Below are 16,339 nucleotides of genomic sequence, written 5' to 3'. Positions count from 1 at the left end.
AGGAATTTCAAATAGTTAATTTGATACTAATATCGATATATTTTTGTCAAATTTTTATGATATCGTCAAACACATATTTTATTCAAAAATAAAAAACATCATCGCTTTCTCAAAATCACATAAAGTCATATTATAACATCGACTGAGATAAAGAATAAAATAAAATATTAAAAACATGATGTATCTCGCTGCATTGCGCGAGTACTCTTCTAGTATATATATATATATATGTATGTGTGTGTGTGTATTTTATATATATATATATATATATATATATATATATATATCGTTGTTTTTTCTTTTCTTTTTTTGAAGTATATAATATTTATATACCGCAAATGGAACAAATAAACTCACACTCCCTCCTCACCTTTGGTGAGGTTTGAACCCTTGACCTCCTAGGAGGCCAAGGACTCACATACAGCTAGGCCAACTATCGTTGTTGATCACTTGAATCTGTATTGCTATTGCTTACTCATATCTAGCTTTTCGAATCTTAGCTTATTTGTTTCTTCCGTTACTTCAATAAATCTTTAGCCACTTTGCCTTGGGATTTTATGGGCTAAGAGGCCACCAAGGTTTTGTTTGTGTATGACCTCATGGACCACCTCATCACACAAGCGGATGTAAGGCAATTGAGACATCAGAAAGAAAAACGACCTTTTATGCAACACCCAATTGTTAGTTTTTCATATCAAACGGTTTACCGATTTAAGTGGTGGTAAATTGGATGGTACTCTATAGGTTTTATAGTTAATATTCAACATATATTTGAAGCAAATTAGGCATCTATTTTACACATAGTAAAACAAACAGGGCAGGCTCAATGGAGCCATAAGTGGCTCTATCATGACTCATCGTGGGACCATGGTTCTTCGGTCTCATACTTGACCTTAACCTACAATAGCCACATTGCACCATTCGCTATTCACTAATAAGGATTCTTGTGGTTCCGAAGGATCCAGCTACAAAAGAACCAGGAACGGAGAGCTTTCCAATCCGATAAGGGGTAAATAGAAAGAACTGGGTAAGGCTGAACTCTTCTTTTCGAGGTATAACAGACTGATCTTCCCCAAGAGCTCACATCGACGGGAAATTGACTCCCTCGCTTAGTGCCACGGTCAGCAAGCAAGTAGCAACCGTTTGTATTCTCTGATTATTCATAGATGTGAACTCAAAGCCAACGTTACATCCAATGGAGAACCCATTTGCAAAAGTGAGTCCTACTGCAGATGGCCTCAGGTTAGATGTTGAATTCAATCGTCTTCTTACAACAGAAGCAAACTTGGATGCTCTAGTCTCGGCATGGAGTGTTGTAGCTAGCATATATATTAGCTTTTGAACTTGGACCTCATCTTTTACCAAAAAAGAATGAACCACAAGGGTGGTAGCATGGCGAATAAAGACAATCCTACCATCTATATATGCGTTTGTGGCCACTAAGAGATTTACCTCAGGGCAGTGGGCGAAGCCTACAGTCGCGACTTGCTATGGGATCACCCATTTCCAAAAAACAAGGAATGAATCTTAGGAGAGGAGACGAGCACAAGAACAACTCCTCCCCTAAGGATCTCTTCTTTGTTTGTCCAGGTACAGAAAACCTCTATGTTTGCTTCACAAGCCTTACATTGGAATTATCACTTAATTTGTGGTAGACCAAACAATGATATCTAAGCTCAACTAAGCTAACTAGTGTCTTATTTGGCCATTAGAGTAGCACTTACGAAACTAAATTTATTTTGCTCTTTGAGACGAACAGCAGAAAATCTTCAATTATGACGGACTCCAAAGGACTAATTGGATAGAACTTGAGAAGTCGCTCCTACCCTCCTATACTTTGTGAGGTAGTAGTTTCTCAACAGGCTTTTGCGTAAGTATTCCAAAGATTGCTGTTTTTGATGAGCCTCGCCAAATAAAATAGCATGAGTTAGCCTCTTGCAATGTCACCTTCACGACTATTTGGAGCATCCCTTAAACCTCTACCTTGACGCCTATCGCAGCAAAGCAAGATATTGGATGGAAACGCTCTTCATCATGGTAGAGAATACTTCCCAATACAAAAAGAAGGATAATTTTCACATGGCATTAAGGCATGCTCATGCAGGCACACAACTCCTTCCAAGTCTACATTGGTTAAAAGGCCATGCACAGCAGTCATGCTTTCTTGGTAGGCCCTTGATCTGGAGTCACATTAAATCTCCCCCTACGTGTATGACCACCAAAGACATTGTTTGCAAATTTGGTTAAAATTGACGAACGATGTAACTCCTCAGGTGCCCTTGCTTGACGAGGTACTCGATCGCCTATATGAGATTTTTCAATATTTTGCATCTTCTCTCTTTGTCGTTAAGGAAGTGGAAATACTTCGAGTTGTTAACTATTTGCAACCTCTATGAACATTTTTCTTGGCCCCCCCAATGGCAGATATCTTGTATCTAACTTTATATTTCGGCTTCTAGCAAAGTTATAATGAATTGTAAGCTTCAAAGAGATGAGAAGGGCTTCTCTTTCTTTTAGGGGAATCCTACTTCTTTTTTCTAGTAGATCCTTATGAGTTATGAGAGTAAAATTCTTTCAGTTTATCTTTTCTTGCAGAGAGAAGGCTCTTCTGCATTTTATCCAAACTTCTCATCCACTAAAGTATATTTAACTGAACAATGCTTACAAGCAGGTTCAAGATAAGTTTCCTATTTGTTGGTTGTAGGATTGGCAAGGACCTCCATCACGCTACCTTATGACAAGTGGGTCAATTCAAGGCATCTAAAATGGAGTACTACGTTGAAGTTGACAAGGTGATTGTTGACCAAGTATATTTATCTCTATTTCCAATTGTTTTCAAATTTTTAATGAAAATTTCAATAGACATTTATGGAGATCCCTCATGAAGTCGATGAGTGGGTCTCCTTTTGATGGACTCTGAAGGGCATACCAGCTGCCAATCATTCTCCATGTTGATTGATACGATTGGCAAGGCCTCTTACAGAAGCAAAAAGATTATCTTTTGTTCAGAAGGCTTTGACATAGAAAAGAATTACACATTTTCTCCTGCCAATGTTATATAAGGCGCATCGGGACACAAAAGTCCCCTTGTATCTAGGCATAAGCCTCGTGACTCATCGCAAAAGAGGCACACAAATCTAAAAAGAAAAACACGCATATGCATATAAATTTGATATCTCCACTAATGAGATTGAAAGTATATGGTATAAAAGCCATAATTATATATGTATTCAAACAACTTCAAAACAACTAAACAAGTTCAAAAATAGCCAAACAACTTCAAATAAGAAACACATTGGTAGAAAAGATCAGAGATATCCAGTGATAAGGTTTATCAGTAAATATATATAAAAAATAGCCCAGTAGTTGTATACTTGTACAATTTACAACAAAATAGCAAACAATCAGTTGTAGAAGACTACAAGATACAGCAAAACAAGCTTAAGAAGCAAAAATGATCTGCTTTAAGATTGTCCTGCAGCTAGGCTAAGTATAATGTTGTATCCTAGAAGGCAAAGCCTATTAGTAGCCAAAAGCATCACTAGCTTATGCTTTGACCCAAGTAGCATGACGCCCATGAATCCTGATAGAGAACGACCAACTAGCCCAAGCCCAATTCTAGATGATCAGCCCAGTCCTTGGAATAGATCAATGGACAGGAGTATGAGATACTATAAATAATAATTGGTTAGCAATAGGGAGGGTAGGAAAGAATTATAGTTTTCAATAGAGTATTTGGCTGTGAATTTGGGCAGGGAGAAAGGCCGTTCATCGGCTTCCTATTGATTTTCTCATCTCAATCTTTGAATCCGATAATCAAATAGCTTAATCCTTTGTTTTTAGTTTGTTGTATTGATTATTCTGTTCTCGTTTTTATCAATTTGGTTCCATTGCCGGGAAATTGAACAATCAAGGGAAACGATTGCAGTCAAGGATTGATGCTCAAGAAATTGGTGACGAATTACCAAAAATATTAGGGCAAACGACAGACTTACGAGGAGGCATCAACATTCAAAACTCCGGAGAATGAGGGTTACGATTCCAGTGAGAAGAATCTCGATCATGGCCTGGGTTCCTTCATCAGGAACTATCACTTTGAAACCCCCATTTTCTCGATGCCTAAGGTGAAACGTCCATGCTTGAGAGCGTCAATCCCAGAGGTTGGATCACCAAAACCAAACTTTATTTTCAGGTTCATCAAAATCCCTCTCAGAAACTAAAATTAACTCAAATGTGTATTGATGGATCTGCCCTTAATTGGTTCACCAACTAACTAATCAAACACCCACACACCACCTAGGAGCAATTTCAAACGAAATAGATGACCCAATTTGGTGGGACTAAATATCATAATATGCACGAGGCTTTGGGATCTCTGTATCAAGAAGACATTGATAAATATATAGAGAGTTTCAAAGCCCTTATCCCCGATCAATCTGAAGAACAATCGATCGGAATGTTTCTTCGTGGTCTTCAAATTGACATTAAAAATTGGGTTAGAGCCCTCCATCCTATTACGTGCAGCAAAGCAATGGATCTTGCCCATCATGTGGCAACAGCTACGGCCATTCATGGGGATAAAACCAACACGAGTGGTAACACGTCGTTCAATAACGGAACCGGTGGACTGAATTATTCCTGGAAATACACTCAACAAGATTCGGCCCAACGTAGATAATCCCACCCCTATTAATTCAACCTACCTTCAGTCCAACCAGCCTAATTTCCCTACAGGCCAGACACAGCCTAAACCCTTCAATGCTACTAAAAACGCACCTATAACCAATACTCGGGAACTTGTCATCTAACGAAGCAAGAATGGGAAAATAGACGCAAAATTTCAATAGTGCGGAGAAATATTCCCCCCAACATAAGTGCACAGAGGGACATTTCCAAGTGATTTTGTTGGCCAACGACGTGAAGTTGGGTGGGGATGGCGACAATCGTTGTATTGAGAAAAAAGGAAATGATGATACGATCTTAGATGGGGAGTGTAATGCCCTTGAGTTCTATGGATTTACATCAGACTTTTCTCTGTCCTTGAAGACATTTAAACTAGCCGGGGAATTACGAGCATACTCTTTATTTTGGTTGATTGTGGGGCAACACATAACTTCATCTTGAAATAGTTAGCATTGGCTTCAGGATTGGAAATTCAACAAACAAACCCTCTTTGCATATGTTTTGGCGATGGTACCCGAGTTCTAATCTCTGAAGTATGTCAGGGGGTCTCAACACAATTGGGGACCTTTAGGGTGCATTTGGTTTGCAGGAATGTTTCTGTGGATTTGGATTCCCAGGAGGGATTTGGATTCCATGGGATTTGGATTGGATTGGATTTAAAATCCATTCCAGTGTTTGGTTTGCAGGATTTGGATTGGATTTGAAATCCATTCCAATGTTTGGTTTGTAGGATTTGGATTGAGATTATGATTACATAAATTGATCATGCTTACATCAATCTGAAAATTGACAAACTCTACTAGCCCATAAAATTATGATACAAATAAGTAAATATGCTTAATAAGTGGACCATTACATGGTTTTGTGCTAATTGAACTCTGTATATTTGGTTGTTCATCAAATTAAACATGTAATATAGCATCAGAACCACGACGATGGAGGAGAAGATTGAAGAAAAGACACGCATCTGGGAGAAAGCGACGGAGACGACGGTGGGAGAAAGCCACGGCGATGGAGACGACCTCGAGGGAAAGCGACGGCGACGACCTCGGGGGGAAGCGACGGCGACGGAGACGACCTCGGGGGGAAGCGACGGAGACGACCGTGGTGGGAAGCGACGGCGACGGAGATGACTGTGGGAGAAAGCGACGGAGGTGAGCGATGAAAATGGAGGAGAAGATGGAGACGGGTAGGTTAGGGCAAAAAGAATCCCACGGGAATGGATTCTAAAATACCATGTCTTTCTAAAGGATTCTTAAATCCATCGTTCATGGGATTTTAAATGAATCCATGGATTTTAAATCCTACCAATCCTACAAACCAAACACAGGATTGGAATGGATTTTAAATCCAAATCCCTCCAATTCCATTCCATTCCTGCAAACCAAACGCACCCTTACTTGTATCATAGATGCTTTGGCCTATGATCTGGGGTTCTTGGACATGATTCTTGGCGTAGTGTGGTTAGGAACCTTGGGCGACATGGTTTCTAATTGGCAGACCCAACAAATGTGGTTCTGGAAAGATGGAACCCTTAATTGAAGGGAGTCTCCTCTTCACCTAGCAGTCAACCTTCATTTAAGACACGACTAGAAGAAGCTCCTTGAGAAGATGCAACCGCCATTCGAACTCGGTTCCCTGAAGATGCAACCGCCATTCGAACTCAGTTCCCTGATTTCAGGCTGCTATTCAAGACGACAACATTGATAAGGAACGGCCCACTAGCCCAAGCCCAATTCTAGATGATCAGCCCAGCCCTTGGAATGGATCAATAGACAAGCGTATGAGATACTATAAATACTAATGGGTTAGCAATAAGGGGGCCAAGCAAGAATTATAGTTTTCAATAGAGAGTATTCGGCTATGAAAGCTTAGGCAGGAGGAAAAGCCKTTCATCGGCTTCCTTTTGATTTTCTCATATCAATCTTTTGAATCCAATAATCAAATAGCTTAATCTTTTTTTAGTTTGTTGTATTGATTATTTTTTTCTCGTTTTTATCAAATCCATGTAAATCAGCTTAGATTCAAACATCCACTTTGAATTAGAATTTAGAACATAAAAAAGTCAAAATAAACATGTTTGTACAGAAAGAATAAAGAGCTGAGAGGGAATTGCCCACAAAATAAAAAAAACAAGTAGAGAAGAACCGATGTGTTGTCACTATTGTTAGTAATTTCCAATCATTGTTGTTCGAGATAACGTTGGTTGTTGTTAGAAAGAAGGGTCACTGGCGTTATTTGAGAGAAGAGTTGTTGGTGTTGTTCAAGAGAAAGAATCAACAGATAGACTGAGCAAGTGTTTTCTTTCCAATACATGCCCTAAAGAACTATTCATATTTCAAGATTCCGGCACCTCAATCCTCATGTGATGAGGCCCTAGCCTCTCCTCACCTTTGCCTTGCCAAGGTGTAGCCTTAACCCTGCACCTCAGGCCTAACGCACCTTTGATAACGCTGCTCCCCCCACTATCCTTTTATCTGTACTGCAAATGAGGGGCCGAAAGATAGCATGTCATGTGACTCTAATTGATGATAAGCCTATGAACAAAATCAAATAGAATTTCAGTGATGCATATTTGAAGGTTGGAAGATGAGACTTGAAAAATGTGTGGTGCAGACCACCCTATTGACATTTGATTAGGGGGTGCAACAGACCCAACCTTCTAGGAATGTGATTGATTCCTCGATAGTGGTTGTGGTTGCTAACCTCTTTCAGTTAGCAATAAATGGTGATTGCGTACCGAGTCGATTTAACAAGCAGAGTTAATAGTAATGTTGCTCACATGTGTTTGGCCAAAATGATGCATTAAAATTAAGCGAGTAACAGAGGTGGCTGAAAGACTTGTTGGAGAAAGGGCGAATGCTTCAAATACATAAGCAGATGTTAGGCCTGCAAGGGCTCCCCGAGATTGGGGATCCACAGTAGAGATCAGTTTCTGCTAGATGAATTGCTCTACTGTCTCATCATGGCAAGATAAATTGGAATGGTTGAATTTCCTTACCGGGTTACCTTTATCTTGTGCTTATCTCCTTGCTGAAGTAGCAATGAGACGATCGGGGTTTCCTGATTTAAGAAGGTGCCATGGTAATATGTGAGGTACAAAGGATCCTGAGGGCCATTTTGTTAGCAGCTTAATGAGCTTAATGGGACTTACAGCTTTTTCAATCAGCTTTATAAGATTGTTTGGTAGTGGCTTAATGATATAGAAAATGACTTGTTCAATAAGCTTCTAGGGGGAGCTTTATGCAGAAAGCCATGTTTTTTCCAAACATGTCCCTCCAAATTAAAAACACGCTCCTATCTATCAAAAAAAACCCTCCCAAACAAAGACCTTCCCAATCTATACAGACAGATTAATCCACACAAACAACTTTATCCATATAAAACTTAATGGAAAACCAACCAAGCATCCTGAGCTGCCTTCCACAGCATTAAACCACATAAGTTCCTTAGATTTAGAGAGGAAGACCATAGTAATCTAGTTTTGGTTGTGATATCCTATAGCTTCACCATATGCAGTCACCTTTTGGAGGTGCCGTGAACTCTCCATTGGAAGTTTAAGATTTTACCCATATCAATGAGAGAGTTGTTACTTCTAGATGATTTGGGTTGCACAAGAAAGACAAGTTCAGCCAGCAATCCTTCCAATAAGATAATAAAGTTCAGATAACTAAACCTCCGATTGGCCATCCGATATCCTAAGGAAAAACTTTCTGCCAACGGTTGCATTACAAACATACCTGCGGGACAGCACAATCAGCATGGGTTGGATCCCAGAGTACAGAGCAGAAACACTCCCAATCATCGGTTTGAACTTCAAAGAGAGGAGCCCTGGATATATATTAAAAAAATAAGTATTTTGGACATAACCCTTCATCAAGACAAAAACCTCAATAAGATTGATTAATGGAAATATAGAAAACTTGAGGAATGTTGAATAAAAAATATGATGACATTAGAGAATGATCTATGAATGGACGGGCCATGGGGCAGAAACAAGAAAAATTGCATATTAAAAAGCTGAGTAACCATGCTTACTGAGTAGTTAAAAAGGATACATACTTTGCAATTAAAAAAGTTATAAAGGACAGATCCATGCCTGAACTATAAATGAGAAAAGAAAAACTATTCGGTAGAAATTATAGCACTCGGAAAAAAATGTCTCTTTTAATTGCCTTTGCACTATATGCAGTATCCCAAAAGTACCAAGAAACAACAAAAAGAAGGAACTAAAAGACACAAAGAATCACCTGCGCCATTTTCCACAAATGGTTCCATCAACACCATCTACGACTTCTCGACATTGAAGCCAATTCCCAATAGGGCTGAGTCTTGAAAGTTTGCTGGAACCCAAGTCCTGCAATGATTATGCACATCATCATCTCAGAAACAAATCTACACCAGTGCCAACCAAAATAGTAAAGAATGATCAAACAGAAAATCTTACTTGATAACTAGCACATTCCAATGAACTTAGTTCCACAGGTTTGCTGTAAACGTCAAGATCACTGCATCAAGATACAACCCTGTTAAAAATGGCACATAAACAAGAATGACAAGAAAATAAAAGGCATCACATGGAGCAAAAAACGAGGCTTATTATTCAACTGGACATTGTAAAATACTGCTTTCAAATTAGAGCTATAAATGAGCATCACAAACCTGAGGTAAGCTTCTCCCAGCTCATGGTCAAGAAACGATTTGGTTTCTATTAGGGAATGGAAATGGTCATTGCATTGATGTTGCTTGGTTGATAGAATGATCATTGTGTGGGGCGGCAAAGCCATGGACCAGCAACGGCATGAGGTGGTTCACCAAGTACAGGGTAGGCAATTTCAAAAGTGGAAGGGTTTTTGATCTAATAAGTGTGTTTCGAAATGTGGGATCCCATTCCTTCCACTGATATCCCCCATGTTTCTCAGGAATTATAGGGTTAGTGGTCATTATATCATACCATACCAAGCACCACCAATCATTCCTATTCGCACTCTCTACCCCATAATACCCCCAAACCAAGCACCCCCTAACTCCTCAGTTTACTTATACAACGTCAACCCCGTTTCTCAAACGAACCAGAGCCATAATCAATGGAACCTCAGTGATGAGCATGCACTAGGTCAATCATGAACCTCAATGAAAAACCTCCCAGAACATGCTGACCATACAAGCCTCTGTAACTACATTTTTTCACTTACTCGTTATCCTATGCAACATAAATAGATGTTACCGCCTAATACAATTGTATGAAAAAATAGAGAACGTTGTCTACGGTCATTCATAAGGTTGATGCATTGTTGATTTATAATGGATAAACCTGAAGTACCCTGATACAATGTCATTTTTCCTTCGTCTATCCTTTTCCAGTGCACACCCTCTTTGGGCTTAGTTCTCAAAGATCAGATGGTGGTCGTTGGCAGATTACTTGGTCAACATCATGTTTTGTAGGAACAACAATTGCACTATGTCACTTGATAGGAACAATGTGCATGCTCAAAGAGGATTTTGAAGCTTGGAAATAATCTATGTGAGTTGTACTTTCAGCTTTTTGTACTTGTGAGGGGTACAAAATGAAAACAATGGGGTGATAGAAAGAGGTATGTTTGTACTTTTGTAAATACTTTATGTAGCAGTAAAATATTTTATGTATAAAAATGAAGAAAAAAGAATCATAACATGAGATTTGTCTCAAACTCATAAAAAAATACAAAATATTTGGTAAATAATAATTTGCACTCAGCATTTAATACAAAATATGTGATAAACAGTAATTTTCAATTTCATTTGCCCCATATAGAGGGGTATACTGGTATTTTTTACTCAACGAGTGCTTAATACAAAATATTTGGTAAATATCAAGTTCCAATCAGCACTTAATTACAGTCAGACCTCTTAACCTAGTCAACACTTGCCCACAAATTTTAGTAAACAGTCCCTATGTTATCATTGATTTCTGCACAGTGTGTTGGTGGTAAACCTCTACAGAGCTTCATGCATAAATTGAGTTCATGAGGGGAAGTAATGAAGCTAGACATTGTTGTTAAGCCATCTAACTACCAACCCAACTTTTGAGTGACTTGACGAGCAACAAACAAGAATAAAACTCATGCTTTTTAACAAGACAACATCACTGGTGAGAACCCGCCTTGCCTCCATGTTTATTAGAATTGATTTTCAATCTTCGAAGAGAAGACAACTGGTGCTCAAGAAGACAACTGCTTTTATAGGAAAAGAGCTGCAACCCCAACCTTCAACCTTGCTCTTTTAATCATTATCAGCATACACACATACGTATACAATATTAAGCATTGCATGCCAAACTAGTTTGGTGTGATATTGACACCATAAAAAAAGATAATGTTCCTGTCTAAATCATGTTTCGGTACGCTTAGCACATCTCCTATTTTCCTACTTAATTGTACCCCCATTTACTTTAATTCCGAAGATTTCTCCATGACTCTAGCTAGGACCAACAAATTGCATAGTTCATCAATCAACGCGATATAATGAGAGTAAAACATAAGCCACATACATTATACTTTACGACCTTTCTCAATGATGGCCCTCGGTCTGATATAATGATGAAACATTTGTCACTCTTATGTGTTTTCATACGAATTGCTACGTCATCAAATTGGCATGTATTTTAGAGATTCTTTTTTATCAAAACCCAACCCATAATCACTTAGCATACTATCACTATCCCCTCTCCTAATCTGTGAGGATCATATGCATGCTTTTTCAATACCCTATTATCTCTCCATCGGTCTTCAGAGCAAGAAATATGACCCATTTTTTGTTGTACATCTCTCCAACATAAAACATATCAACAGCCTAGTCTCAACCCCTTGACTTAAGCTTTACCCAGCTTCTAATATTCATTCTATTGCCTAACCATCTATACATTTTTAAACGTATCCTCTATTGTAGTAGACAAGACCATCTATAAGGCATTTTGCCTCGAGAATGATGTCAAACAACCTAGCAAGCCATAACATGGCTACAACACTTTCCGAACTTCCATAGAAATGCTATCAATCCCCGAGTCTTGCCTAATTGATTTTTCCTACAAATTCACCTTACTTCAATTCTATGTACATACCTTCTATCAGTAAGGGGCTGTTCGGTAATGGCTTAATGGGCTGTTAAGCCTGTATGGCTTATTCGGTCAGCCATATATTGTTGTTCGCTTCTGGCTTATTAGGTCAGCCGATGGCCTAACAGGTCAGCCAGAAAAGGGGAGTCCTATGGATTCAGCCACTTATGCAACCATTTATTCCAAATCTACCCTTTCCCTCTTTTCCCGCAAGTTTGTTTTAATTAATAGCCCATAACTAAAATATGTTTTAATCATAAAAACCTTCTATAAACATTATAAAAAATAATAAGAAATTCAATTTAATTTAATTATTTAATTATTTGGGTTACTAATTAAATAATATTTTTCTCAAATAATTAAATATTATAATTATTAKTTTAAAASATGTYAAAAAGTAAAAAAAAACATAGATAACATGTAAAAATCAGTAAATCAAAACAAATATCAATTGAAAATTACAATCTATAAGAAATATTATTAGAAAAAATCATCAAATTTAGAAGAATTTGTGTTTTATGATATCAAAATCAAACCCTTTGTGGATTGTTGAATTAGAAATTGTACAGCAGTCTGTTTGCTATGGGGAACTGTTGAATTATAAATTGTACAACAGTCGAATAACTTTATGTTCTGAATTTACGTTTCATTTGATCTACTTGTTCTTGTTATGGATATCTCATGTAATAAAAATTGATCCACAAAAATAAAGACTGGGGGTAAAATGGTCATTTTTGACATTCAGACTGTTTATTCAGCACAACAACCGAACAACAACTTATCTGTTAATATACAGACAACTATATCCATACAGGTCTTAACAGAAAACAAACCGAACAGCCCCTAAGACTTCTTACTGAACGAGTATCAACTTGTGCTACAATCCCCTCACCGTCTTGATTAAAGAACTCACCAAAAATAAACCCGCCACCTTTGTTTAATCTCTTTATCTGTAAATAGTTGGTTTCTGTCATCGATGCACATAATGTAGAATTGTAGATCTCTACCTTTCCCTTCCCTTATAAATCATTCAGTATGCTCTAGCCCTAGTTTCTTATACATGTCTAATGCTTTACCCAAGGTTTCTCTTATTGTTCCCTTCGTACTTTCTCATTGCACCATTAAATGCCCTTCAATTTGTGTCTACTACCTTCTCTGATCACTTCCTTCATTAATATTTGCTCATTGTCATATATGTCCACCCTATTGGTATCCCTTTATATCACAATGCTCTTCTTTGATCATTTTATACTTAGACACATCGGGTCCCTCTTGTTTTAGGTTCCACCACCTAATCCTATATTTTTTAACTCCATTGATTAAACCATACCTAATGTGAGTGTTCAAATTTCGACACAACCAATCTATGTTTAACTACACACTCATGTTTCGACTTCAAAAACTACATACAACATCCATTTCTCTTTGATGATGACAAATGCATTTGTATACTAGGTTTCCTAGAGAAAGTGATTAAACCATCCAAATTGATTTTGAATTAATGGACGCTGCAAAAGATGGGATGATGCCATTTGCAACAAGGAACAGATTTGCAAGGGTAAAAATGGAATAGAGTACAATAATTTCAAAATAACTACAGCAGCAGTTGCATTTCTTGACCATAATATTAAAACCCCTAAAGGACTAACATTTTGGAATTGTGGAGTATTAATCAACATAAAAATAAACCTTGATAAATGAACTAAACAAAATATGAACATCAGAAGTCAGAATCTCCTATACTCAACAGTAACTGTCCAAATGAATTTAAAATGATTATGAGAGTTCCCAGAAAAACATACCGAGTAAGTGGACCAGACCAATCCGAAATCTCCGCTTGAAAATCTCTACCAATACGAACATTTGTTTTATAAGGGCCAATGTCTCTTAATATAGATGCTATTGGGCCTGAATAATCCTTGGCTGATTTGCTGGAACTTGTCTCCTTCATTTTCTTAAGTTTCTTTCTTAAACAAGAATGACAGAACCAATCACCAAGGGGTACCTTCTTTAATGGGGGGTTGCAGCAAGACACATGAAATGACTCTTCACAAAAATCACATATTAGCATTTCCAGTGTCGTTGTTGACCGGCCACAGACTTTACATAACCTCAAACAGCAAATACTCTTGTTAGCACCCACTGGTTTCATAGAACGACTTGTCTTGGTAGAAAGAAGGCCTTGAAGCACTCCATGGCGTTGAAGAAAGGAGATGCATGAATTTGTTTCTGATATATCCTTCCCCGAGCCTTCCACAATCAGTACACCGGAAGACGAACACTCACCAACATCATCCACTTGATGTTTCAAGGAAGCAGAACCAAGATCCAAATTCAACTTTGATGATGAGCAACTGTCGTTTACTGCACGTAACTGACGTAAGTCCGAACATTTTCGCATTTCACACTTGGGTTCTTCAGTAACAAGCTCGTCTCCAAGTGAGGTCCCATCAACAGATCCAGACTTCGAAGCAATACATGGTTTGTTACTTTCAACTGGAAGCAGAGCAGAAGGGATCACTATTCCATTGTCAATATGAACAGAGACCATCTGCTCCTTGCCAGTTATGGATATGGCTGCAGAACTAGTAGAAAACCCGTTATCACTTTCCCTAGTATTAGTTGAAACTTGGGCGGGAAAAACAGTCTGAACCTTCCTCCGCTTATATACAAGAGTAGGTGTAGAACTTTGAGACAGTGGTAAAACAGCATTCCTTCGAATCATCTTTCGCTTGTATACAAAATTAGGTGTAGAAGTTTCAGACATATTAACTTCAGTTGATAACTGAGAAGAACTTAAGAAGTTTTGAGAGCATAAACTATCATCCTTATTTTTGTTTCGAGTTACTGGGGCAGCATTTTGTTGGCCCTGTTGGGGATGTTCATCAGATACAGTAGGTTCCTGCCATGATCCATCCCCAGGGATCCAGGCACATAAGATTTCTTGTTTCCCATGGTCAGGAACAGAAGAGAGACCAGCATCAAACGAACTAGGAAGAGAACTTCGTACCAACATCATCACCAATCTATTTATTTCATTAAGATATGCCTTCAGAAATAGCAGCTCTGCGAACTTGATGTCCAACCAGATGCAACCTAAACATAAAGCAAAACAAACAGCTTCATACAAAGAGAGACAAAAACATGAACAAGCACGAATCCCATTTTCATATACCAAAAAAGGATGGACTTCTTTTTTCATTTTAAATATAAGAAGGATCCAACCTACGATATACAACACATGCTCGACACATATACAAGGATCTTTATATTTCAACATCACCACATGCCAAAGGATCTTTTATCTTTTTGCTACTATAGAAGCCTAAGGGGCTGTTTGGTTGGTTTTCCATTAAGTCCTGTATAGATAAATATGTCTGTGTGAATTAATCAGTCTCTACACATCGTGAAGGTTTTTTTTTGTTTGCAGGTGTTTTTTTCATAGATGGAAGGAGCGTGTTTTTTAATTGGGAGGGGTAGGTTTGGAAAAAACTTGGCTTTCTGCATAAATCTTCTTCCTAGAAGCTTACTGAATAAGCCACTTTCTATATTATTAAGCCACTACCAAACAGTCATGTATAGCTGACCAAATAAATTGTGAGTCCCATTAAGCTCATTAAGCTAACAAACAGGCCGTAAGACTTAGGTAACTCTGTAGATACATCCATACTTAGTAAAAATCTGAGAGGCACTATTCACTAGAGCAACAAAGAGAAAAATATCTCAAACTGTGCTGCAGCTTATAGAAACAATAATAAGAAGAGAAGAAGATCAGGCTTCTGTAAATAAGTTCTATATTGAACTTATTGGGAATAAGAGGTCAAAATAACCCCTTAATTTAGTGCCTTGGTTTGCAACCACTGGCCAGCTACAATCTCATTTCACGATTCATTGAAGAACAAAAGTAAGAACTTCATTCCTATGACGATCCATAAATACTGAATACAAAATGCATGCAACTCATCTGACAAAGGTCAGGGTTCAAACCTCACCAAAGGTGAGAAGGGTGTGTGAGTTCATTTGCCATTAATAAATATTACACGCTTCAACAAATATTGACTCTGGAAATTCATTAGCACCCACCTTATGTAGGAGAGAGGATGGGTAAAACATACTTTTATTTATGATATGCTTGTATGTTTAGCAAGCTTCATTTCAGGTCATCTAAGAAATTTTAAGTTGTTCATTTGTATGATAGTAGTTCATTTAATACACAACTTTTTTATCAAGATGCATGAAAAGTGCCAAGTTAAATAGAAGAATAGCAGGTGCAATGAGTTCAATTTATGATGTTAAAGATGAATGAATACAAAAGCTTTAGGCCTCACTTATTTAGAAAATGTCCCTTCCATCAAGAAAATCCATCAAGTGCATTTAGTATGGATGCTAGTCTTTTTATTTAGTTTGCTGATTAAAAGAGAAGATCCATACCAAGAGACCGTTGTTAAAAGAGCTGGAGGTCAGCCAAGATTGACATGAGTGAAAAGAGGTTTTAGTGAGTAAATATTAAAAAAGAAGCTCGTGATATCCATGTTGATGGTATGACCCGCTGATAAAGGCCCA

The 16,339-nt window shown here is 37.9% G+C and overlaps 1 protein-coding gene across 1 annotated transcript in view; it reads right to left on the bottom strand.

Moving 5' to 3' along the window:
• Window positions 1-16,339, bottom strand: part of LOC112500241 — a 26,599-nt gene that overhangs the window by 2,621 nt on the left and 7,639 nt on the right. Inside the window, exons 2-5 of the mRNA XM_025103635.1 lie at window positions 13,579-14,872; window positions 9,131-9,191; window positions 8,934-9,040; window positions 8,424-8,514 (exon numbers count right to left, since the gene is read on the bottom strand). Coding sequence (XP_024959403.1) covers window positions 8,424-8,514; window positions 8,934-9,040; window positions 9,131-9,191; window positions 13,579-14,795 — 1,476 coding nt within the window. The 5' untranslated portion in view covers window positions 14,796-14,872. The remainder of the gene's footprint in view (window positions 1-8,423; window positions 8,515-8,933; window positions 9,041-9,130; window positions 9,192-13,578; window positions 14,873-16,339) is intronic.

Source organism: Cynara cardunculus, assembly GCF_001531365.2.
Source record: "Cynara cardunculus var. scolymus isolate 2C chromosome LG 17, CcrdV1, whole genome shotgun sequence".
Lineage (NCBI taxonomy): Eukaryota > Viridiplantae > Streptophyta > Magnoliopsida > Asterales > Asteraceae > Cynara > Cynara cardunculus.
Note: the sequence above shows the minus strand (reverse complement) of the source record. Positions and strands in the feature narration are given on the sequence as shown.